Source organism: Parasteatoda tepidariorum, chromosome 9 (genome assembly GCF_043381705.1).
Source record: "Parasteatoda tepidariorum isolate YZ-2023 chromosome 9, CAS_Ptep_4.0, whole genome shotgun sequence".
Classification (NCBI taxonomy): Eukaryota; Metazoa; Arthropoda; class Arachnida; order Araneae; family Theridiidae; genus Parasteatoda; species Parasteatoda tepidariorum.
This window is the reverse complement of record NC_092212.1, coordinates 22298835-22325618: the sequence shown is the minus strand read 5'-3', so window position 1 is coordinate 22325618 and position 26784 is coordinate 22298835. Positions and strand designations below refer to the sequence as shown.

Below are 26784 nucleotides of genomic sequence, written 5' to 3'. Positions count from 1 at the left end.
CAGAAAATGTGATTGTATTAAGTTAATGTCCGATATTTACAGGCTCCCGCTAGACGGCGTACTCGAGCGTTGCGATCGCGAATAGCAGTACAGGAAAATACCTTTAAATTGGGGATAAAAAAATATTTATAGAAAAACAATATCTTTATGACTTTTATTAATTTCATGCTGATTACAACCAAAACAATTTTGAAAATGAATGAGGGAAAACTGGATCCTACCACGTGATTATCCTACCAATGAAAACGTACCGATAATAATGGAAAACTTCGACACAATCTTTATAAATAGTTAGAAATTTTCCGTTTAATTTTGAAAGTTTCATCTAACTATTGATATTCCTGCGTTCCTAATGTAAACAAGTTTGTGTAAATATTAATGTAAACAATTGTAGCTCTAACGTAAACAAATGTAACGTAATGTATTGGAAAAATTAAGTAAATAAATAAAAAAATATGCTCAAAATTTTAGAAATGAATAATATTTATTCTAATGCCTCGAATTAAAACACAAACAGCGTGAAATTCTTTTAATAATAATATGAAGAAAAAAAACTAACATTTAAAATAGCATAATTTTTAATTGATTTATCACAATTCATTTCAATTTTTTTTACAAAAATAAATTGTTGTTTTACATAAAATACACAATATATTTATGCATAAATATTTCACAATCACTCACTTGAAGAACTAAGTGGATGAACTGTTTTAGTGACATTTTAGTAGAATGAGTAAAATTAACGCACTGTATAGTATTAACATTTATGATAAAAGAAAAACAATTTTAAAAAAAACATAATTTTGGTTAATAAAACCTAAGTAAGCAATATTCAAACCATTTTTGGGTAATTTTTCAGCTCGTATGGTAAAGGTTTACCGGATATTCGATTCTTTATTCGCTATTCCATTCTGTATTACCACACATTCAGTAAAAAATTCAAAACTGAAAAGTAAATTTAACCAAAGAATGGTTTTTATGCCATGCTCTAAGGCCCAAATGGTGTTCCGCGGAATCCTAGGGTTCCGTTTAAGAATAAAAGTAGTTCCGCGAGATAATGGTTTTTATAAACATCGATGAATTTTGAAATCTCCGATTATACTTCGATGTAACGTATAATTCATAATTTATTTAATCTTACGGTTGCCTTAATGAAATTATTTCAAGTAATATGCCAATGAAATGGAAATGGCATATACTAAAAGAAAATATAACAGTTCCATTAACAATATATTGAACAAAAAATTCAATGGTGTTCAGCGGAACCCTAGGGTTCAGCTGAAGATTGAATTGTAATTTAGTATTTTTAATGATAAAACGTTCGTTCCTTTACCTAAATAATTTTAAAATGGGTTTTTTTGTAGGTTATAACATTCACAATCACCTTACTTAATACTTAAAGTCGGGGTTCCTACAAAATAAGGTTGATTATTTAGGGTTCCGTAGAATTTCATTACATATTATAAAACCATATTTTATTGTTTATTTTATCAGAATCATTACCAAAGCGTTACTGTAAGAAATATGTACCGAATTTCTCGGTGATCCTATAAAACCAGAAACACGGTATATTCCTTCAAATTCTGGAAGATTTGACCATACTTTTTTTTTTCAGTGTACAAACTCGCCGCAAAGAATTATCGCGGCTTTAAAACGGACAAATAACTTCAGAATTTTAAAAGCCATTATACTTTTTTTTTTAAAAAAAATCTCTAATTTTGCAAGATTTTTTTTCTAAGTGAACGCAACGTTAGATATAACGTTTTTAAACTTGTGCATTTCAACAAACAAAAAAAATCTGTAAAACAAATCTACATCTTTAGGAGCAAAACTAATTTCTGATTTAAAATCCCTCACCCGATTTATTTGAGATCAAGTATTTGTATAAATACAACAAAAAATGTGTTAAAAAGCGTTATTAAATGTGTCTAAAGTAACAGCTTTTCCCGATAAATCTCAATTTTTTTTTTCCAAAAATGTGACTTACAGTTTATCCAATCTGCTCTTCATTGATTATTAACGATAAATAAATGTAATTCATCATACATTTTTTTTTCATAAGCATTAATAAATGATTCTACAATTGCACAAGGCAGAGATCTAATTAATACAGATAATTAAAATATATACAATTCATAAATAAAACAAATAATATGATGCACATGTCAGTGTGATGTAAACAGAGTCAAGTATGATATAGGAATTACAGTTGTGCAATTAATTCATGATTTTAAGTATCCCATTATTAAAATTTGAAATAATGTACATTGCAGTGACTGTTGCTGACTTATCCTCAAAAAAAATCAAACATTTGCATTAAATAATTTAACAAAATAATCAGTAAACGTGTATGAACATGAATAAAACAAAGAAACTTTTGTTATAAAAAAAAAGCTGTATCATAACACATGAAGAACACTATTTCTTAAAAACTTATTCAAGCTCTCTTAGAAACCATACATTAATTTAAAACAAAGGCATAACATTTCATGAAACATAATTTATGTTTTTAAATAGAAATCTTCCGAAGTCCAATTTACATTTATAAAATGTCATGTATATGAATAAAGACTAGAGAAAGAAGCCAGCTCCTAACATAATAATCAAGAGATTTTGCATAGCGTTTGTCTTACGTTAATATAAATGCTAACTTTATTTATACCCCTTAGAAACACTGTGATTTGTCGGAAAATTTTCACTCATGCGCAGTGAAGCTCAAATAGCGTTAGCATTTGAATTACGGGGAAACGTAACGCTAAGCAAAATCTCTATAATAACGAATGAATATCTATGAAATGTAACACATTAACTGCTGAATACAGCAGTCATTTACTGAAAAAGAAAAATATTTCCACATTTTGACATTGAGATTTTATTGATAAAATTTAATAGTTCTAGATTATTTAATATTTTTTATTATTTATTTTGCCTAACTTATTTCTTTACTTTTTTATTCATTAACTTATTTATTTTTTAATTGCAGTTATTAAAGATACTTCTGAGAGTAAGTCACGACGATTCACGCAGGTCTTTTAAGTCATAGTTGTTTTCATACAATTGGGTATATGCAGCTCCAGCCAATTGGTTGTGTAAAAACAAGATGGCGTATTTACGTTACAACTATCAGATTTGGTTTATCACCACACAAAATCAATTTTAATTTGGCGCTTGCAAGTGACGTCAATCGTGGGTGTTAAAACTGATTGGCTGCTGAATCATTTAAGCCCTGGTGCATCAGCCTATCAGTTTCGACACAAAATCCTGACGTCACTTGAAGATACCCAATTATAATAACTTCTTTCAGTGAACTTTTGGAACAATTCTAGCACCAAACCAACAATTTAACCATTGAAGAGTTCATTAGAATGTTGTCAGATAAATAAAGTCGTTACAATTCTTTTATAGATTTGGAGTCATTCTGATGAACATTTAAGTTTTGAAAATTATCCCCAATATCCGATGATCTTACATTTTTATAAATAACAAAGCAAGTTGTAACAATTTTAAAGCATAAAAAGTTCTCCAGTTTAAAGCAACAGCAAAACTAAAGCTAGTTTTGGACCGATTCTAGCGCCACACCAACAATTCCGCCATTGAATAACTAGTGAAAATAACGTTAGATAAAAGAAGTCATTACACTTTTTTTACACGTCATTCTGACGTACATTTCAGTTTCAAAACTTATCACCTGCACCCAAATTTTTAACATTTATGTTTAACCCACCAGAACAACAATAAAAGACGCGCGTAGGTGAAGGCAATAAGATTTTTAGAATGATCAAAGCTATAAGCTTGTAAAAAGTGTGCCATTTTTTCCTCCAGATTATACAACAAAACTTGATATGAAATGCTATGAATACCACTTGTTATGAACATTTGTACTGAAATTCTCTTATTTCAAATGAAAAAAAAACATATGTGTTAGCAGAATGAAAAATACAAAAAAAAAATGACAAGCTTTAGATACATCTAAATAAAAGAATAATGAGAATTAAATAACAAAGCTGGTATTATTAATAAGGTAAATCACAAATGTCCATGATCACGCATACTCAGGTCTTAGGTTTGTAAAATATTAGCTGTAATTTCTGGATTTTTTTCTTTACCAAATGTTCCACTGTCACGAATTAGGCCAATGATATTTGGCGTTGTCGTCTACCATGATTTTCCATAGAAGTTTTGGTGGACGAGGGTCTCTACCTGCCACCGGTTCGCCAACAACTTGCCATATGAGTCGCGCCAATCTTTGGCTGGTTGGTTCTGCTTGGCAATCACCACGCAAAAGAGGAAGAAATTTTGGTTCATTGTTCAGGATTGGAATTGCATGACCACAAAAACTCATACTGAAAATACACGCATAAATTTAGACTTATTTTATACCTAAGGGATGTATCCAAAGAAAATATTGCATACTGAACTAATGCTGAGAATACCATAAACTGAACTATTGAAGTAAAAGATTATTGTTTCTAATAACTCTTAGACAAGCCAAGTTTGCCAGATATTGGCCTTTTTCCGAATTAAGTCAAGAAGGCGCGCCTTTTGTTAGACAAGAGAGCACCGCAAAGGTGAAAGTTCGTCTTAGATAAGAGCCCCAAGAATGAATGGTGGCACCACTCATTCGTGAGTATTAGTACCAAGTAATTATTAAATTAGTACCAAGCATGCTTGGAGACTAGACAATGGGGGCTCCACGTTCGGCTGATCACCCAACCGGAAACTCTACTCCTGCACCCCAGAGCCTAAGTTCAAGATGGGCACAGTAGGGCTTTGGCCCTTTATGGACTGTCACGCCACTGTGCTTAATTTAGTATATATAAGAGAATAATGGATACTGAACTCACACTGAAAGTATCTGTATAAATTTAGACCAATTTTAAATTAATGAAATATATCATTAACAAAATACGTAATACTAAATTGATACGGAGAGTACTGAATACTTATCAGTATCAGTACTTTAAAATTGGTAGCAAAACATTTCATTTTTAGCTTGTTACGAGAAAAAAACAATTATTTTTCGAGATAGGAAACAATTCCGTATATATTTAATACCGATTAATCAGTCATGGTTATCACACGTATTTTACACTTCCCGAAAACCAGCTAGAAATGAAATAATCTTACCACCATTTTTTTTAATCACATTTCAGGGTAAGGCAACCTACGGGAGTTTTTCTCAATACCACGGATCAGTACAAATTATTTATTTTATAATAATTAATTATTTATTTTTCAAATTATTTGCAAATTATTTACTTATATAAATGTGTAATATCTTTTGAATGATGTCCAAAATTTAAGTTAATTCATTCATTTACTCATTTGTTTCGATAAAAGCAAAATAACGTATTCGAATCGAAAATATCACCTCGAAACAAAAGCAAAAATAAACCGCCAATAGCTGTCTAACTGGAACTTCAGTGAATCTTATTTCCGGCAGTTTATTTATGCTAATAATTGCATTGAAATTATCACCCACTGATATGATTAAAATTCATTTCTTGAATATGCATTTTCTTGGAGCTACTCTCACAAGGAGGCAGTTAGCAATAGCACTGCATGCTTGTTGCTTTAAAACCTTGCTGTCTGCAATAAACTCACGATTCTCCAGTACTTCGTGAACCGAGCGTGCGTAGAGAAATACACCGAAGAGCCATTACATTATGACCACCCTCCATCTATAACAATGGGCTCACCCACTGTTTTCATGGTTTCTCGCCCAGGAACAATGTTTTCATGGGGCACATTAGGACCCATAATCCTCATAGAACAATCCCTGACGTCTGTAAGCTACTTGAACATAGTTGCAGAAAAGTTTCAGCCATTCATGGCAACAGTTTTTCCTGTGGGGGATGGTGTTTACCAACAGGATAATCGTCATAAGGGTCGAATCGTCATGGATTGGTTCGAGGAACATTCCAGTGACTTTCAAGTCATGTCTTGGCCCCCAAATTCACATGACCTTAATCCAATAGTGCATTTGTGGTCCTACTTGGAAAACCAAATTCGTGGTGCCACGCTACCTCCTCGCAATGTGAGGGAATTTCTGGACCAGCTGGTGAGCGCTTGGTACCAGATACCTCAGACTACCTATCAGCACCTTGTGGAATCAATGCCACGGCGGGTGCTAGCAGTTTTAAGGGCTAAAGGTGGTCCTACATGTTATTAACAGGGTGGTCATAATGTAATGGCTTTTCGGTGAATAATTAACACTATTAATTATTAATATTTTTTTTGAAGCGCCATAAAATAAAAATTCTTACGTATTTCCGTTGCTGTTATGTATGAGAATTTTGTCTATATCCCAACGATCCAATCCAGTATATATCCATCCTCTGTATTTCGTGTACTTGATGATCAGAGCAGTGACATTTCGAACACTTGGATCTGCAACAATTAGACCTTGTATGTCTTGTTTGTCACTGATTTCTTGACTCTCACTGGAAAATTATGGTACATTGTATTAAAAACTATTTGAAGGGCTATGGGTGATGAAATCGAAAGGTGATAGGCGGGAAAAAGAGCACCTGAAAATAACAGAAAAAAGACCGATTCTATTCAGGCCGTTGTTCCCGAAATTAAAGTAATTAAATAATTATTCGAGCGTATCTAGATGTTTCTTTTAAAATTAAATCAAGTACAGTGCACCAAAAGAAAACGGAACCACTCTAAATAACTTTTGATATAATGATCGGATCTTCACATTTTTGGACTCAATCTCACTTCGAGGGAGATTTGCTAACTATAATTAGTCCCCATTAGACACCTGCCCCATCTTGTGTCAAAAGGTTTACAAAGAATTAAACGAGAAAAAACGAAAAGAATTAAAGAGAACAATTTTTATTCCAAAGAAAAATAGGAAAACTTTAAATGAAAAAGTTGTTATATTTTTTCTAAGACACTACAACAGAAAAAAAAGAAGAAGAAAAAGCATACACATTCTTTTTGTGATATAAAATCAGCATTGTTACGATGGAAAAATAAACATTTATTGCAATACAGATGGCAGCACTGCAACTTTAATCAGGAGATGGAGAAAATATATAATTTTTAAAAAAATAGAAAAAATCTGCCATTAAGTGCAATTTACCACGAAAACATTTTATATTTTAAAATCTTGTACATAATTTTGTAAATTAGTATATAAGGCAAATTTGGAATTTATTTGATGAAAACAGTAAATTAGCAAGTAATTTTAAAAAAGTAAGAAAAAAATCAAAGTATTATACAGAACAATTGTTAATCCAGAGAGACATTTTAAAAATATTATACAAAAAGCATTTTTCCAAGATAACGGCATTGCAACAGAAAAAGAATTAAAAACAGATATGTATCACTTGATTAAAAACTTCATTCTGTTTAAAAATGATATAAATTGGATTTTAGAAGATAAAGAACTGATGGGAAAAAATAAATAATTTTAAAAAAATAATCTGCCATTAAATACAATTCACCATTAAAGAATTCCATACTCCAAATCTGGTACATAATCTTGTAAATCACCATTTAAGTCAGATTTAGAATTTATTTGATGAAAACTATAAATTAAAAAGCATTTTAAAGAAATAAGAAAAAAATTAGAGTATTATGGAGAACGATTATTTATCCAGAGAGAAATTTTAAAAAAAAGTATACAAAAAGTTGTTAGATTTTTTCAAGATAACGGCACTACAGCAGAAAAAGAACTAAAAACAGATATGCATCATTTGTTTAAAAATTTCATTTGCTTCAAAAATTATGCAGCTGGATTTTTAAGGCAAACGAAGCTTTGAGTCAGGTATACATTACAGTTTCAGTTTCTTGGGATTATTTATTTAAAATAAACAGATATACTCTCTTCTTAAAAAGCGAAAAGAAGCTCGTGTGAAATCTAGCATAAAAAAGAACAGTTTATATCGAAAGAAATAATGATTTGGCAATCATGGGGGGAAAAAATTTATTTTATTTGTTTTTCTTAATGAACGTAATTTTAAAAACGAGATTTATATATTACTTGTTGACCCAGGCTATTAAATAAAAGTTTTTTTTTCTTTTTTTTTGTAAAAAATATATTCATAATTTTATTTATGAATCTATTATTACCACATAACTGTCTTTTTTTCTGCCAAGATCCTATTTTTGTGAATATGTGAAAATAAAAGCATGCATTAGTGATAAAAAAAAAGTTAATACCACGTCTTTCAAGGAGAATTTTTGAGAGAATTTAAAATTATGAATTAAAGCCGTCATCGGTTCCAATTTCTAAAAAAAAGAATTTTGTGGAGGTTTCATTTTTAAAAATGAAAAATTTAGGAAGAGTTTGTTTTTTAAAATAAACATTTTTGTAAGGGGTTCGTTTAATATTTGTTTATTAAGTTAGACAGGAATAGGCAAGATAAAATATTTAGTAACGCCCTAAAATGTGATCAAACTTAACTGCGCGTACTACTTTACACAGCAATAGATGGCGCCACTAATATTTTAATAAAAAAGATTTCCACCGATAAAATTTATAATAATTTTTAAAGGTTAAGGTAAGCATATGTATCAAATAAATAAATAAATGAAAAATTACTTGAAAGAGAACAAAAACATTCTTCATTTTTTTTAGTAAAAGCAAAAGAATATATTAGAAAAATTTATGTCAGATTTCATAAAATGTAAAGGAAATTACTAAATTATTGTAAAAATTCTTTCCTCTTTATCAACAAATAAATACGCAATAAATTCAAAATAACTTGTACATGTTAGCAAGTGCAAAATTAATTAGTTATTTGTTTTTGATCAATTGAAGATTTCTTACTATTTATCTTTCAGTTTTATCAATAACATTTAGTTTCAATATCTTACTTATCAATTCACAATTAATAAGTATAAAATTCAATAGAGTAGTTTATCATATTGTGAAAAAGAATATAGACAAGAATTTTAGTGGCGCCATCTATCGCTTCTAACTACACTTTCCACTTTCAAGTTTCCACTTAAGTTGAACCATAGCATGGTGCAATCAAGTATAGGAAATACGCTAAATTGGTTGATTTAAGCACCATATTGGTTGTGCAGGAAATAAGCACCTTATCATGGTTCAACTTTCCTTAAAATTTATAACAGTGTAATTATTAATATTTGTTTTCCCCCTGATTTATAGTCAACTTGAATACGAAGTCTATCTATATAGTTGTTACTACATTATTACGTCATCAATTTCAGTTTTTAAAAAAAATAACAATTTCATTATTTTATCTTCATGTAAGAAGCATCATTTTCAAATGTACAAAAAACAACTAAATTTACCTGGTAAGGACAAAAGTTTCATTACTATTATCATCTCCCAAAAATGACAATTCCAATTTACCCCATGTTGTTCCTTGTCCTCTAGTACTTGATATAGATATTCTGTACTGATTTGCTAAAATTAATAAATAAATATTAAAAAAATGATGTTTTATTTTCGGGAAAGAAATGAAAAATATATTCCTTATTTGATACTATTCAAAATATTTCTTATAGTTGAAAAATTGAATGAAAAAAAATTTTCAATTCAATTTCTTGAAAATAAATATTTTGCTTATTCATTAAAATGTAAGCATGATATTTTTTCTGTGAGTACAGTGGTTAAATCTTTAATTCAGTTCAACCATTTTGTTTCAATTTTAAAATTAATTTTATATGATTGCACCACCTTACACTGACATAAAATTTTAGTAAACCAGTGTTTTTGAAATACAATAAATAATCAATCAAGAAACTGATAAAATATATACATTTAAAAAAAAAAAAGACTGTGTCCGGCTATGTTGGTTGGGATATCTGATATTTATATAATATTTTTGGGAAACTAATGAAAAATATATTTCTTATTTGACACTATTCAGAATAAAAAAAAAAGGCTGAGTCCGACTATATTGGATGAGCTGCCAACCATTCTCTATTCACAAACGCTATCCTATTACTGCACGGTGCGGGAGCTTTTGCCTGCTCCGTTTCCGACCTGGGCCGGTTCACTCCGCCTTAGACGACCTGGTAACTCCGGACTCCTCCGGTTCCACCATATCGACATCGTGCTTAATGCGGACGCCTGATCAACATAGGCGAGCGGAGGACAGAACTCCCAACCTCAAGCCGTTCAACTGCCTAGACCTCCAAGCAGCTGGATTACAAGACCACGCCACAGCTCCCGGTCGAAAGAACTAACGTTTCAGAAGCTTCAAAAACTAAAGTTGTCCAGGAGATCCTCTCCAATTAATGCTGTCCGCTTATGAAAACTGGAATTATTTCAATGATATCTGATATTATTAAAATATTGCTAGATATGTGTTATTATTAAAACATTATCAGTGCACATGCATTTTTTTCTGTTCTTTTCGAAAACTTCTCCGCATTGTTTTAGAATAAATATAGATAGGTGTCCTAAATTCTTTAAAGAACCTCATTGCCTACAAACAATGGAACATTTTATTTAGGGGAAGCTACTAATAAGTACTAAGCAACGAGGTTCTTTAATGAATTTGGGACACCTACCTATATCTTTTATAAAGCAGTGCGGTGAAGCTTACAGGAAGAACTGAAGTGTTGGTGCCAGGCAGTAAAAATAAGCATCTAATAATTATTTTATAAGCATAAGAGGAGGGAAACAAAAGAAATGTTTCCCTCTGTACTAAAAATATTACTGCTAAAGTATCGGACCTTTACGGTCAATTTTTTCTCACGCTAAAATCGTTTATGACGAGCCGTGATAGCTCGGGGGGATAGAGCTTTTGCCTTCCAATGAGGTGAACCAGGCTCGAATCCCAGTGATGGCTGGTTCTTACGAATTCCACATTCGGCTTACATCGCCCACTGTGCAGACGTAATATATCTTCAGTGGTAGACGGATCATGGGTTAGAGTCCTCTTGCCTTCAGACTAACCATGGGTGGTTTTCTCTCCATGTAGCACAAATGCGAGTTAGTTCCATTAAAAAGTCCTCCACGGAGGCAAATTTTTCTCAATATTTGATCCAGGCGTTCCCTAGTCTTCTGGATTGGGTCCAACATTACAAGGCTACGGAGTTGAACATTGGTAGTTGTAAACCCGAAATTGGGACGGCCGTTCAATGACGGTTACAAAATAAAATAAAATATAAGTATAAGATAACTCCCTTGAAACTACTCCAGTACTACTAACGACTACATAGCAGAATGTAACAGAAACTACATAACAGATGGCAGTACTTGGATAGCTTATGGCTTTAAAAAAAAAACTAAGTGTCTGTTTGGTCGAGCTGGACCGATGCTGTCACGTGGTGGAGCGAGTTCGGCAGCGAAAGTGTTAAGCGCGATTTGTTTATGGTGAAACTAAATTAATCCAACGCTACCAAGTCGTCAAAGTATGCTTTTTCATTATACGACACGAGGCAAGATACGATCTTTCTTTCATTATACGATCTCCTGAAAGAGAGAAGGCATCAGCACGGATTACCATAAACAAGAAATTCGATCGTTTAGTAGTCCGAATTTAATGACATCTTTCATATTTCCCCCCACTGCAAAGCTTAGTAGCCTGGACGTACTGACTTCTTTCTCATTCTTCCTCCACTGTACAGTTTATGTTGGTTATGTCGGACTACTAAATTGATAAGTGCTGGGACCTGCTCTCTTTTACGAAGTGTTGCACGAGGCCGATCAAATCGGGTGAAGACGTAACGTTACAATTCTATCATTGTTGGATGGGAGAACTGTTGATATTTCATTCGTCCAAAATCATTTGCTTAAGCCAGAAAAGACAAGAGTACTGCTGATAGTAATAAAGGGTAATTTTTTAAAACTGAATCAATATTAAAAACTTATATGGAGAATTTGAGGAAGTGGAATATAATAAAACGATTTTCTTACCTATTTTTCAAGAAAAAAATATTTAATCAATACTAATTTTTATTTATTTATTCATTATTATTTTTTGTACAGTAATGAGTAAAGTCAGAATTATCTTTAGAGTCATGATTATAAATATCGAAGTTTTACTTCTGATAACTTCCGTCGTAGTTTACAAATGGAAAATTTTTTTTAGATACGTTGCATGTTTTTACAATAATTTTGAGCATAACAAACATTTAAAGGACGATTTTAATCATGTAATTATTTTCTTAAATACAGGATTTTAACTTCAATTAAAAAGATTCAATATAATTCAAAATAATAATAATTATCAGCACTAATATCGAAATTTTAATTTAAGTTACATTCATGAAATTTCGATTCATGCGTTGAATTCTATATAAAATTAATTTCAACTCACTAATTAGCTTAATTTGTACAATGATTAATATTTCCTATGCTTAAATGAAATTGATATTTAGGGTAATATCTTGTTTGAAAATTATCGTTAATGCTTGTGACATTATCGTATTTTCGATGCATATCACAAGACACGGCATTCAAGATATATCTGGAGAGTTGATTTTATAATTTCGATATCGCGATGTTAAAAACATCTATGTTTCACAGTTTAGGTCATATGTTTAAAATAATTCTAAAATGTATACTTTAATCTTAAACTAGAATATACGTACGAAAACACTTCAACTAGACATTAAAATTCATATGCAAAGTGTTTAAAGTTTCCGAGACGTTCTTGTTGTATACCGAGACCGGTGCCGTCATCTTGTAATCCAGCTACATAGAGGACTAGGCTGTTGGACGGCTTGAAATTGGAAGTTGTGTCCTCTATTCGCCGGCTATGTTGATCTGGCGTCACGTTAAGCGCGATGTCGATAAGGTAGAACCGCGGTAGTCTGGAGATACCAGGTCGTCTAAGGCTACAGAACCAGCCTAGGTCGGAAACGCAGTAGGTAAAAACTCCCGCACCGTGCAATTAAGGGATAGCGCGTGTGGATAGATAGTGGTTGGAAACCCATTCCACATAGTCGTTTTTGTTAAAAGGCTGGTTTGAATTAAAAAGTTTTTTGTCAGTGTAAATTGGTATAGCTATATACATAATCAATATTTAAATTGAAACAAAATAGTAGAATAAATGGTCGAACTAAAATTTATTCACAGAAGGAATACCATGCCTAAATTTAAATGAAATCAAAATTTAGTTTAAATAAAAATCAAAGATAAAAACTCACCGCAAAATGGTTCAGTGTCTCTGGTGACTAAATAGTATTTTCCTCGTGCGTGTTGATACCTATCTGCGTAATAGCCCATGTTTACACATCCTTGTGTTCCACATTTAAAACATTTTCCAGCAAGGAAGTTTTCGTAGCTGTCACATGGAAAAGCAGGGAATTTGCAGCTGGGTACAATAGAATCAATGAAGAAACGAAAAGCCCTACGATGATTGCACAAACTTTGCCATTTTCCATCTATAAAAGGTACAATTTTATTAAATAAAGTTAAAAAATAATAATAAGTATAATTAAAAATAAGTGAATTAGTTTTTTCTAACAAATTAAATTTTTAGCTTGCAAGGGAGACTAGGGAAGTGTGACTCGCCGATTTTGAAATAAACTAGTGGGATGTATGCCTTATGAGGAATAATTTTAGGGGGCAACATTCGTTTCGGCCCATAGAGGGTGCAATGAGAGATAAAAAATAATTCAACGTAAGGAAAAATCGGTATTTTATTACTTCAATGCAGACTATTAGTTATTGTAATTATCTCATACTCCAATTAATTTTGTGGTACTTTCACGTACTATATAATGCATATTTATTGTCAAAATTGATTTCGAAAAATTTATATATCTGTAGTTTTTCAGAAAAACCTGTTAGGTTAATTTTAAAAAAAAATTGGCATGAAACTTTTTTTTTTTAATTTTCTAAATTAATTTGGAATATGTAATTGCAAATTAATTAATTAGGAAATTAATCAATTAACCAATTAATTGCAAATTAATTGGAGTATGAGATAATTGCAATAACTAATAGTCTGCATTGAAGTAATAAAATACCGATTTTTCTATATATTGAATTATTTTTTATATCTCATAGAGCCTTCTATGGGCCGAAACGAATGTTGCCCCCTAAAATTATTCCTCATAAGGCATACATCCCACTAGTTTATTTCAAAATTGGCGAGTCACACTTCCCTAGTCTCCCTTGTGAGAAGCAACTTTTTCTTTCTTTTTAAGGAACCTTTCAAAATAACAAATCAATTTATAAAAATGCAGGAAGACGATGAATGTAGATATTGTTGGATTCGAATAGTGTTTCCTGCCGGGGTATGTTCTGATTTGAGTAATTTTAATGAGATTTAATAAAGGAATATATTTCTTAAGAAGCTCATTTATTAACGCGTTACGTTATTCGAAAGCCAAAATTATAGACATACAAATTTGATTATAGACCTACAAATTTGATCAAATATGCTCCAGCGTAGTTAGAGATATGAATCTGTTGAATTAATTTTTAACAAAATATCATCCCATCAACGAAACTAGGTAAAATTTAGTAGAAAAAGTCTCAACTCGCCACATTTCAGTATATCTATTGAACAGCATACGCACCATTTTGAAAACCATAAACTATGCAATTTACAGTTCTTTTTAAGTAAACAGTTTACATAATGTGAAATAAAGTGAGTCACAACAATAATATTATTTATGTATAAAAAAGATTTAATTTTATTAGAAAATTGTTAAAGTTTCTTATAGGAAAAATAATCCTTTGACATAGGGAAACCATGGGTTACAATTGATGACCTCCTTTCCCTTGATAATATGATTTTAATGAGTTTAGAAAATGGACTACTGATGTCATGTTCTCAACTGACAGCTCTTAAGTTCACACATGATGTATCCGGTAACAATTTGACAACTGGGCGAAGAGAACTAATAGGCAAACGGACTCAAACAACCTTTATTCATCACTTTATTTAAATAACACAAAATTTTATATAAAATGCCTCTTTATTCCAGTTAATTTGCTGTGAACCTTTTAAACTGTTGCCAAAATTCAACTGAAGTTCCGAATGCTTCAGTTTTTAGAACATTTACTACCATTTTATGAAATCTTTTGAGTAACATTTGGCGTCCCTGAAATCAAATATATCTAAAATAAGATCTCGTTTTCAATTTTTTCAAAAGAACCTTCATCTACTAAGCTCCTTAAAATATGTTTCACATTATCGTACTTACAAATAATGTCAGTTACAGCCCCGATAAAGACGTTGTTGCAACCAATCTGAACCCTTCCTCCATTGGGATAGAAGTCAGCATGCCCAGAAGGTTCGAACATTCCGAGACCACCCTTCATGATGCTATTCCCATTCGAATGAATGACATCAACAAAAGTTGCATCACTAGGATCTAGTTTGATTTTCGGATCATACCCTTCGAAAAGAGGAGAAGCTGGATCTAATCCTGGAAAAAATTTAAAAATTTTAAAATCCAAAAAAAATATATATATACATTTTTAAACTTTATTCTGGAAGATATCAATATAGATAAGAATAAAAACAGAAACTGCATGAAGAAAGAAAAAAATTCATAAATTACTTAAACTAATTTACAGATTTACAAAATACAATAATTATTTCTCACGATTATTCTGGGGTGTTCTTTGTTTTTTGTTGTAAAAATGTCAGTTTCTCAACATGTGTTTACTTAGCCGAAAGGACATATACAGATGTATAAATTTCGATATTGTTGTAGACATTTACAGATGTATAAACTTCGATATTGTTATGGACATTTACAGATCTACAAATTTCAATATTGTTGTAAACATTACAGATGTATAAATTTCGATATTGTTGTAAACATTTGCAGATGTATAAAATTCAATAATTTTTAGTACTGCTAAGCCAAAAAGGCAATTTGTTATTAAAAAATAGGTATTTAAGATATAAAACTCAAACAAGCCCAATAACTACAGGTACAGGACAAAATAATAGGAACACTTGTATATTAACTCTATGAAAAAAATCATTCGATTAGCAGAAAATGTGTTACAAGACTTTACGTGGCAAAACTGTTGACAAAATTGGCATGGGTAAAAAGAGCACCATTTCTAAAATCTTCAAGCATGATCTTTTAAATTGTGCCAACAGTTTTAGCAATTAAAATTTTGAGATAAGAGAAAGATAGTTTGCATTGAGTTAGCATAGAAGTGTGCACATTGTTTTGTCTTGTGCTTGAGTATGTTCTTAAACATCTTTGAGCCTTATACTCACCTGTGATACGACTAATATTTCTGCATTCCATTCCAGTAAAACCAGCCACATGAGCTCCAAGAGAAAATCCAATGAGGTGATAGTCTTGATTTGAGAGTCCTCTTTCATAATTAATCATACGAATCAGAGCTGCTAGCTGTTTCCCCACAAGCTGAGTATTTGCAGCAGCTTGGACATAATTAGGCAAAGACGAACCTTTTTCCCAATCTACCACAATGACGTTCACATCTTCCTAAAAGAAATCATTAGTTTCAGATTTTCCAGAACTAAAATTTTACCATGTACACTAGTAGACTTTGAAATCACTCTACCATGTTAACTGAAAANGTTTTTACCGGTTATAACCAGTTTCTGCCACTGGCATGGCAAAAACCAGTTTCTGCCGGCAAAAAGCCAACCCTGCTTGAAATGTACTTAAAATTTATGAAAACTGCTTGTACTGCTTTGTACTGCTTGGCCAAAAGGAAACATACAAATCTATACATTTCAATTTTGTTCTAGACATTTACAGATGTATAAACATTGATATTATTAGGGACATAAAATTCAAACGTGCTTCAAGTACTGCTTGGCCAAAAAGGCAATTTGTTATTAAAAAATAGGTAATTAAGATGTAAAGCTCAAACAAGCCCAATAACTACAGAAACAGGAAAAATAATATGAACACTTTTATATTAACTCTACGAAAAAAATCATTCTATTTGCAGAAAATGTTTTACAAAATTTTACGTGACAAATCTGTTGTCACAATTTGCATGCGTAAAAAGGACACCATTCCTAAAATCTTCAAGCAGGATCTTTTAAATTGTACCAACAGTTTTAGCATTTAAAATTTCGAGATAAGAGAAATATAGTTTGCATAAAGTTAGCATAGAATTGTGCACATTATTTTGTCCTGTGCTTGTGTATGTTTTAAACATCTTTGAGCCTCATACTCACCTGTGATGCGACTAATATTTCTGCATTCCATTCCAGTAAAACCAGCCACATGAGCTCCAAGAGAAAATCCAATGAGGTGATAGTCTTGATTTGAGAGCCCTCGTTCATAATTAATCATACGAATCAGAGCTGCTAGCTGTTTCCCCACAAGCTGAGTATTTGCAGCAGCTTGGACATAATTAGGCAAAGACGAACCTTTTTCCCAATCTACCACAATGACGTTCACATCTTCCTGAAAGAAATCATTAGTTTCAGATTTTCCAGAACAAAAATTTTACCATGTACACTAGTAGACTTTGAAATCACTCTACCATGTTAACTGAAAACTCGGAGCAATTTAATGGCAAGATTTATTTTTAAATTGTTCAAGTGATCGTTTTCAAAAGGTTTTTTCGGTTAAAAGCACCATGATTTTCATGGGGCAATAAAATATCTATTTATAGTTTTCTGTTATCCAGTGGAAATTCCAGAAGAATGTAAAACTATTTGGAAATGATACTAAGAAACATTTTAATCTCGGTCTTTTGATAGTTCTGAAAAAAGTGTAGCTTGTCACTATTATCCACAAATTCTTGAATTGCTCAGGCGGGAGAGGAGTATATAGTTACTTAAACTCGAGTGAAGTTTGGTTTAATTGCCAACTGCCACGCCTCGATAGCTCTATTCAATTTTCACAGAGTGATCACAGAGCTCATATATATTTTTGTTAAAAGAAACACAAAATTAAAACACAAAAGTCAATGTTTCATCCGTTTCTGCTAAATAGTTTCCTCCTGTGTTCTTGTGGTATTTGGTGTCGCAAATGTCGGTATCCCATTCAATCTGCAGCAACTTCAGAATATTTGGTCGCTTTCTTACTAGCTAGCGTCTAGACATCTCCCTAGTTAAAGATATTATACAGGGTGTTTCATGATTATTGGAACAAATTTTAAAGGGAGATCGTTACAAGGATCCAGATTTGCATAGCAACCCATGGACATAAATCTTTTCGCTCGCCGCTAGGAGGTGTTGTTCACGATAGTTTTGGTGAAAACAAACTTGGATTGCTGCAATCATTTGAGCTATCATCACCCGAAAAAGCATATGCAACGTTTTCTGAACACCGAACTAGCAGATATGCACGAGATGTACGAATCGACTGAGGGAAATTTACCAGCAGCAGAAAGATTGTATCGCGAAAGGTACCCACAGAGAGATGCACCAGACCACCGGATGTTTATTTGAAATCAAAATTTGTGAGAATATGGATCATTATAAGGTAATACCCATAGTGAAGGCGGCCACGAGTGACTCGTGCTCCCAGCATGGAACAAAATATGTTGAATACCGTTCGAAGGAATCCGAGTGCCAGCGTACGAGTCGTCGCTGCTCTCGTAGGAGGTTCTCGGAGTAGTGTCCATCGTGTTTTGCAGCTTGAAAGCGTACACCCATACCATCCTTAAAGAGTACCATCAATGGTCCCCAGAAATCATCTCGCGCAGGTGCGCTTTACACATTGGTATCTCTACCATTATCGATAAGGCGCGAATTTCCCATCCTACGTTTTATTTACGGAAGATGGGTACCTATCGCTAGATGATATGTTCAACCACTGCATTTATGAGCTTGCGTGAGACCACATGCCCCCTAACATTAAATTTTGGTGCTGGTGTGGTCGGTGGCTTCTTAGTCGGGCCTTACTTGTTGCCATCACTTCTAACATCTGCAAATTATCACATCTTTTTTCAAGAAATACTACTAAGCTTACTTGACCCTGTTCCACAACTTGTCAGACACCATACGTGGTTTTAACAATATGAGTACCTCCCCATAATGGAAAATGTGTTCGTGAACATTCGAATTAAGTGTTTAGTCACCGATGGATTAAGCGTGGCCAGCCGGTTCCCTTGCCATCACGATCACTTGATTTAAGCAGCATGGATTTCTTTCGTTCATGTGTAATGAAAAGTGCTGCGTACGCAACACCTGTGAATTCCATAATGTATCTGGTTGCAAGAGTCGTCTGTGCTGCTGGGAGTATCCAACAACATCCAAGTGTCAGGTGATCTCAGTTTTGTGTCTCTTTGTTCCTTGTACCTGTCATACTACTTTTCCATGACGTTTCCATCCATGGGTCACTATGTATTTCTTAATCCTTGTATTATGTCCTCCACCTTCCCTTAAAGTTTGTCATAATAATCCTGGGACACCCTGCATATAAGTCGTACTTTCTGAGTATGAGTTCCAAATATTTAAACTTTGGAACCTGCCGTAAATTTTGAAATTGATACAAGACTTGAACTTGCACGCATCATGATCTCTAGTGCTAAATAGATAGTCTCATTGACATCGGGCTGGGAGTAGGGGTCATCCGCAGTACGCTCCTCTATCAACATGAAATATGGGTTAGTTTTACCCTAAAATTACGCTTCGCGAAGTTGAGTTTCACCCGGTAATTTATTTGTCCCCAAAAATTTATTCTTAAAATCCCTCGTAGCTGTTATTGCTTGTTTGTGTTTCACCCTGCCTCATGTTCCAGCCTGTAAGCGTATTCTTTGCTGTTATTAGCAAGATAAGGTTAGTGAAGAAGTGGGCTACATGAGCCAGTGTTACATGATTGGGGTAATTTGTAGGCAGAATAGTTGGAGAATTTAGTAACATTGGATGTTTGGAGAGAGTAATAATGCAAGATAAAATAATTATAAATGATTAATAGTACTGAAAAATTAGAATAATTGGTAACACAAAATGTGATAATGATAAATGGTTTGAAGTGATTAGTAATACTAGATCAATGAGATAAGTGAAGAAATTCTAAGTAATTGAAATTCCAGATGAGCTAATGTTGGATAAATTAATAAAATACGACTATATACGTTATAACAAACATAAGTATTCTAAGAGAGTCGGCGAATTTGCCGACTGGTGAACCATGTGTACTTGAGAAAAATACTCACCATTGCTAGAAGAGCCTCTGCCATTTGAAGAACCCACATTCTTCTTCCACTGCTTCCGAATCCGTGGATGATTATCTTCACCGGGTTGCTTCCATTAAAATGAGAATAATACAATGATGAGCTATTATCGTACCACAAGAGTTCACCATTCATGCGGCTTTTATTGGTATAGAGAATGAATTTAGTACCGATGGATTCTGGTGACGCAGGCAAAGTATCCAAATAATCAAAAGCTCCTAAAAAGAAACAAAAATATAATCCCAGATTTTATCCTCAAAACAATTTCAAATCAACCCATTACCACCGAACGTTCCAGCTAAGACTTAGTAATAACTGCAATTATAATAATTATCATAATTATAATGATTATTATAATTATAATGATTATTATAACTATAATAATGACTAGAAATAATCACTAATTACAAGGACATTAACTAAAAAGGAAATTATTGCGCTACCAGTTTTTAGGAAGAAAAAAACTGTCAGGTTTTCTAGTCAAGTGGTAATAGGTTACAAACATTCTAGCTAAGAGTTAGTAATAACTGTAATTATAATAGTTATAATAATTATTGAAATTATTATAATAAAATTTATTATTATAATATTATAATGATTATTATAATTATAATGATTATAATAATGACTGGAAATAATTATTAATCACAAGGACATTAACTAGAAATGAAATTATTGTGCTACCAATTTTTAGATGTTAGGAAGGAAAAAAACTGTCAAGTCTTTTAGTCAAGGGGTAATAGGTTAAAAATATAAACTATATTTTTGAAAAATATCGAAAACGAAGAACAATTATTTAAACATTTACGATATATCTAAAATTAGAATAAGTCCATTTTTAGAAGAAAAAAATTTGTTAATAGAAATTTTAGTAATCTATTGATATCCTCTTTTTATATTTATAATCATTCACTCTATAGAACACGTTACGTTTTGTGGTTAAGATGTGAAGACTCAAATGTGTTTTTGTTAAAAATCTTATCGCTATTATTTTAAAAATGGAATAAATCCATTTCTAATAACAAAATTTAAAAAAACTTTCTATTTGATTTCTCAAATTACTGCATGCTTTGAAAATAATCACTCATTCGACAACACTGTCTAAGAATAAGCGATAATGTTATGCGAGTTTCATTTTCATATTTCGCACTAATTCATATTTCTAAGTAATTTATCTGACTTGTTTAGCATTCTATCACAAATCCTAGTGTTTGATTCATGCTTTCTATGCTAATCAATTCGTATTGTTCATATAATACAATTGTTATAAAGACAAATAATGAAAAAAAGAACAAAAAAATATCAACAAGATTACTATGTTGCAACTGAATAAAACATCAAAACCTATAATAAGACAGAAATATAGCAATAGAATAGAATACAGCAATAGAATGCAGCAACAGAATTGAGAAATACAGCTAACTGCTTTGAATACCACCTATTTACCATGAATACCATGAACTATATTTACATATTTACATTTAATTAATAATATTTACATTAAAAAAATGCATCTCAGTTAGGCCAATTTGTATAAAAATATTCAAATATCTTTTCTCTTGTTTTCATTTCTAATAAAATGTTATTGTTTAAAGTGAAAAAAATCTTTAACAGCTAAAAAAACAGTTTATTTTTTTTTAAAACTGGCCATTAAAATTTCTACAAGTAGGCCTTTCTGGAGAAGCATTTTTAATAGCCAATAAAGAATAATAACCTGACTTACATCTATTACTTCAAATAGTATCCTTGCTATATTCTAGAACAGTGGTTTCCAACTTACATGAGGCCCAGGACCTCAATTAAAAACACCAGTAAATGGCGGGCCGCAACTTTATACATGACTCTTATGTTGGAAGGGACATTAAATATTACTGCCAGATTTTTATCAAGTTGTACAAGACAAAAGTATTGAATTACAAATTAAAATAAGAAGTAAATTTTTTAAAATATTTAATTACATATTAAAAAATTCTGGCTACAATAACTTTAATGTCCACATATGTATTAAACCAGGGGTCGCCAAACTTTTTTGATCATCGACCCCTATATAATTTTTCGAAATCTCCATCGACCCCCACAAAAGTAATTTTTTGTTCATTAAAATAAAACTCTATTAGATACTGTGTTTGTACATTTATTTTATGATTTTAAACATTTATTAAAGTAATAGTACATTGTGTAACAATAGTTTTATGAAAAATATATTAATATTGAAATTTAAATACCTTATTATTAAATAATAAGTAATTATGCATAAGTAGATATAATAAGTAAAGTAACTAAAGATTTACTGCTTCTTGATCAATGAGATGGGTGTGCCTGGTGTTTTTTTGCAAGGTTCGCTATATTGGGTTCAAAATTGGTCAATTTTAATTTTCGTCAAAATTGGTCAATTTTGTAATTTTCGTAAAAAAATACAAAGTGTGCTATAGTTTTGTCGCGGGCTGTACTAATCCATATTATTAATGCTTACCTTCTTTTTTGTGCATTGATAATTAAAATTGATATCTAAACCAAACGAATGGTTTTATCGAAACAATAACTAATTATCCAAAACTATAAAAGTTTTAATAATGACACTGCAAATATTCAACACAGTTTGCAAAGATAGCTGAAACTGCGTATGATATTTGCATTTGTAACGTCAATGCTCGTCACACGTGACATTTGGACAAGCGCACATATGCATATGACTTATACACTGCACTGAGTTCGTGCCGCTGCGCGGTGGTACGTAAATACTTGTTTCACCCCAATAAATATACGTTTATTAATTCATGTTTTATAAAGAAACTAATATTGAGTCAATTATAAAAAAAAATCACAAATTTTACATACTTAATTAGGTATGTGTGATTTGCGTATTGAGAACTGTTTTTTTTTCCGAACCACAATCGACCCTTCCGATTCGGATCGACCCCCATTCGCCCCCCTGTCTCAGATCAACCCCCGCTTTTGTTAAATAAACCCCTGGGGGTCTATATAGACCACTTTGGCGACCTCTGTATTAAACAATTAATGTGCAACAGATATAAAATTTTAAGTTATAAAACTTGTGAGTATTTAATACCCATATAGATTTTTTACGAAAATTGTTCGCAAAAAAATAGCAACTAATATATTTTAGATCGCGGGACACAAAAAAAGTCTTCACGGGCCGCCAGTTGGTAACCACTGTTTTAGAACATGCTGTTATAGGTACAAAAATTATGGGAGTCCATTTCCTCATTTCTTAGAAAGTCTTCCAGTTAGTTCAAGACTAAGACGCTTCTTTTTTATTCATAAACGCCGTGACAACATGTCCACAAAACATTATTTTAGGAAGATCTATTCAAGAGCGATTTCGTGAGAACTTAAAAATACCTTCATGATTAGAAAGTCTTATATGAATAGTGTGCCAACACCACTTGTTGAAAAAATTAGATTTCAAGTTCATACAAGTTCTTTCTATTATATTTTAAAACTGGTATACGTCTAACTTGTTTTTGGACGACAGGGGAGGTACTTTAAGATGGGGCAACGATAGAGTTTTCAGCGATCAATAGATTTATACGCTTAGTATCTCAAAATGATCCCAAGTGGCTGCTTGAAGCCCACCCAGCGTCAGATCTATGGGTACCAGTTGTGGTTAAGGCACTGAACTGTCATTGTGAACTAGGATTAGATCCCTACTCAATTTTAAATCGATGGGTAACAGCTTTTCTGGGAATTAAATGCGGCCTGTGAGCAGTGCTGACCACATAACCACAATCATGCCGTTGGTCACAAAATTGTGAAGCCTTATCCTTCATGACCCCCTGGCTGTTGCAGGAATGCTTTTTTTTAAATCTCAAAATGAGCAAGTGTCCGCTGTTCATATAAGGCCTTCATTTATTTGAATAAGAAGTTGTTCGTTAGAAATGCAATTTAAATAGAGTAATAAAGGTGTCAGGAATTGGTAATAACTTACGTAGGTAAATGGTATGTACAAACATATTCAAGTACATCTGCAGTGTTAGTAGATAATGTTCTTATAGATGAATAATACACTGTCCATAGGTACATTTCATTTTATGTACGGCGTTGAGTAGCCAATCCATTTCTGGGTCGGCTGTTCAACCCCGTGACCATGTAATTTATACCCAATCCTGTATAAAAGGGGATTCTTGGATCAAACAAGGGTCAAACTAACCTTCGTGGAATACACGTGTCCACATCTCCTAAAGTGGAAAACCGCGAAAGAAGTCCGCGGTTAACCCGAAGGGAAGGGAATTCTAATCCATGATCCGTCTATCCCTAGAAATATTATAAGTGAGCACTGTTGTTGTCGTGAAGCAGAACTTCATCGCTGGAATTCGAACCTGGATCCCCTAATTATGAGGAGAGCGCTCTATCCCCTGAGTCATGGGTATAAGCATCTGCTTCTAGATAAATTAATCAAAAAGAATATTATATAGTTATAGGAATAATTATAGATTTGCAAATAATACCTTCATCTCGGAAACAGCCAAAACCTCGATAACAAACGACTTCTTCGGACCTTTTGTGGACATGTGATTTGTGCGCTTTCTTGTTCTTCTTCATTTGTTCCCAGCGTTGCATGGATGAAACGATGGCAGACCACACTTCGTAGTCGTTGGGTTCTTCTTCGGGGGGTAGACCATGAAGAGGACTTACAGATGGCCATGGTGAATTTATAAGTGTTTGATAGGATGGTATTCCAATGGGTGTGGATGTTGCGGTGTTTCTTTCAGCAAAGGATGTTTCGGAAAAAAATGTGACTGAAAAATTAAAAAAAAAATCATTTTTGAATGATTTTTTTTATTTTTATAACTCAATTACTTTTTCATGAGAGGATTTAATATCATAATTTAATATTATCTGTTTAGTTTCATTGAATCTCCGACTGCATTTCATTTGCAGTAACATATTCAACTCTTTTTAACCATGTGCCCATTTTTATATATCACATTTAATTATGATACAATTTTCAGCTAGTTTTTTTATCTATCTCTTTTATCTTTGTAAATTGACCCTTTTTTTACCAAAATTTTATTGAAAATATTCTATTTAATATATTTTTCTATAATTTTAGTTACATGAAAAAATATTTTGCAATTATTTTTTTGAAGCTGCTTTTCTTGTAACGTGTCTGATATGTTACATATTATTATGCTTATGATTATGTTGATGCTACATATCTAATCTATTTTCATCGCAGCCCATGCATTTTTTAAAAAAGAGAAATATGTACAATACCTTTTCGTTTTAAAATTTTTTTAACTACCGTACGAAGACTAGTTAGCCTTTTAACGCAAATGGGACACCGGTGTCTTTTAAATACATTTTTTCTGAAGCTCTAATTATATATTTTGGTATTTTTTAATTATAAAAACAGTCTAATCGTGCCAAAAAAAATAGTAAGTAAATTTTTCGGAATTATATTTGTACTAAAATATAAAATCCATCCAAAATAATTAATTCGAAAAAAAATTTTATTCCAAGATTATTTACTCATTTTATTCAAAAATTAATCAATAATTGATTTTGTAAATTAAATAAATTTCAAAGATGAATTTTTTTTCACTGAAATCTAAATAACTGCAAATGAGTGAATTATTATTTGGAAGGGAGACGTGTTTGGAAGATTTTACCTCGCAGAAAAAGACACCGATGTTTCAAGTATTTCATAACCATAAATTATTAAGATGCAAAATATATTTTTCACTTATTTTGGCCTAAATTATTATAAAATAATGATAAAAAAGTATGAAAACTATGCTTGATAAAATAGGCTAAGGGATAAAGTGAGTTTCATGAAAAATGCAAAAGAAAAAAAAAGTTATCTGTTTTTTGTTTTTAAATTAAATGTGATACATTTTCACCTATCACACACTTTTCCTCTCAATAGCAATCCTTTAAACGTGATGTATATTTTTAAGCATATTTACAATGTACTCTATTCTAAACACTACGTTTCACCTATGGCGGTTACAAAAACAGTACGCAGTTAACTAAGGAGCAAAAAAGTTAGAATTCGATATCATTTCTAAACACCAAAACAAATGTCTTATATGATAAATGTGACAGCAGTTTTCAACCTAACAAGTATAAGAACAACATAATGGTAAATAAGTTTCACAAACTAAATTTCAAGTAAAATAAAAGACGCCTTTATTAAAATATAAAATTACGTAACATTAATCACAAAACGCATTAGTGATTAAATCTGCGTCATAAAAATAAAGAAGCAAAAAATTCTTGACGTTACACATTGGAAACACTGAACCATTCTTTTCTAATTGACGCAATACGAATTACAAAACAATGTAACATATACGTCTTTTTACATATTCAAGTTACGCATTTTGTGACGCCAATTCAGTTAATACGTTCATTCACACAATTCAGCGTCATTTAAAGTAAACATGTTTATTTCAACGAAAACTTTATTAAAATAAACTATTTAAGTTCTGTAGAAAAATTTTTGATTTAGCACACTTTTCTAAGTAAGGATAATTTATTATATATTTGTTTTAATTTATGAGAATATTTTATTTGAATAGTTAAGAGTGGTAATAAATTTGATTCAATATTTTATTATGGATTTAATAAATTTAATTTTGTCCACGACTACATAAAAACAACTTACACTTATATATAAATCCTGTAAAGAATGCCAACAACAACGATTTTTGCAAAATATTTTATCGAGAAGTCGACAAGTAAAAACTAAAACTTTCAGAACGCTTGGAAATTTTAGTGACATTTTAAAA

The 26784-nt window shown here is 31.8% G+C and overlaps 1 protein-coding gene across 2 annotated transcripts in view; it reads right to left on the bottom strand.

The window, feature by feature from the left end:
* Window positions 1-465: 465 nt before the first annotated feature.
* Window positions 466-26784, bottom strand: part of LOC107450122 (pancreatic triacylglycerol lipase-like) — a 94623-nt gene continuing 68304 nt past the window's right edge. For both annotated transcript variants that reach the window (XM_071184975.1, XM_071184974.1), the window contains exons 2-9: window positions 24499-24789; window positions 20012-20247; window positions 17076-17307; window positions 15100-15324; window positions 13090-13326; window positions 9277-9391; window positions 6267-6443; window positions 466-4343 (exon numbers count right to left, since the gene is read on the bottom strand). In XM_071184975.1, the coding sequence (XP_071041076.1) occupies window positions 4121-4343; window positions 6267-6443; window positions 9277-9391; window positions 13090-13326; window positions 15100-15324; window positions 17076-17307; window positions 20012-20247; window positions 24499-24789 (1736 nt within the window). In that variant the 3' untranslated portion in view covers window positions 466-4120. The remainder of the gene's footprint in view (window positions 4344-6266; window positions 6444-9276; window positions 9392-13089; window positions 13327-15099; window positions 15325-17075; window positions 17308-20011; window positions 20248-24498; window positions 24790-26784) is intronic.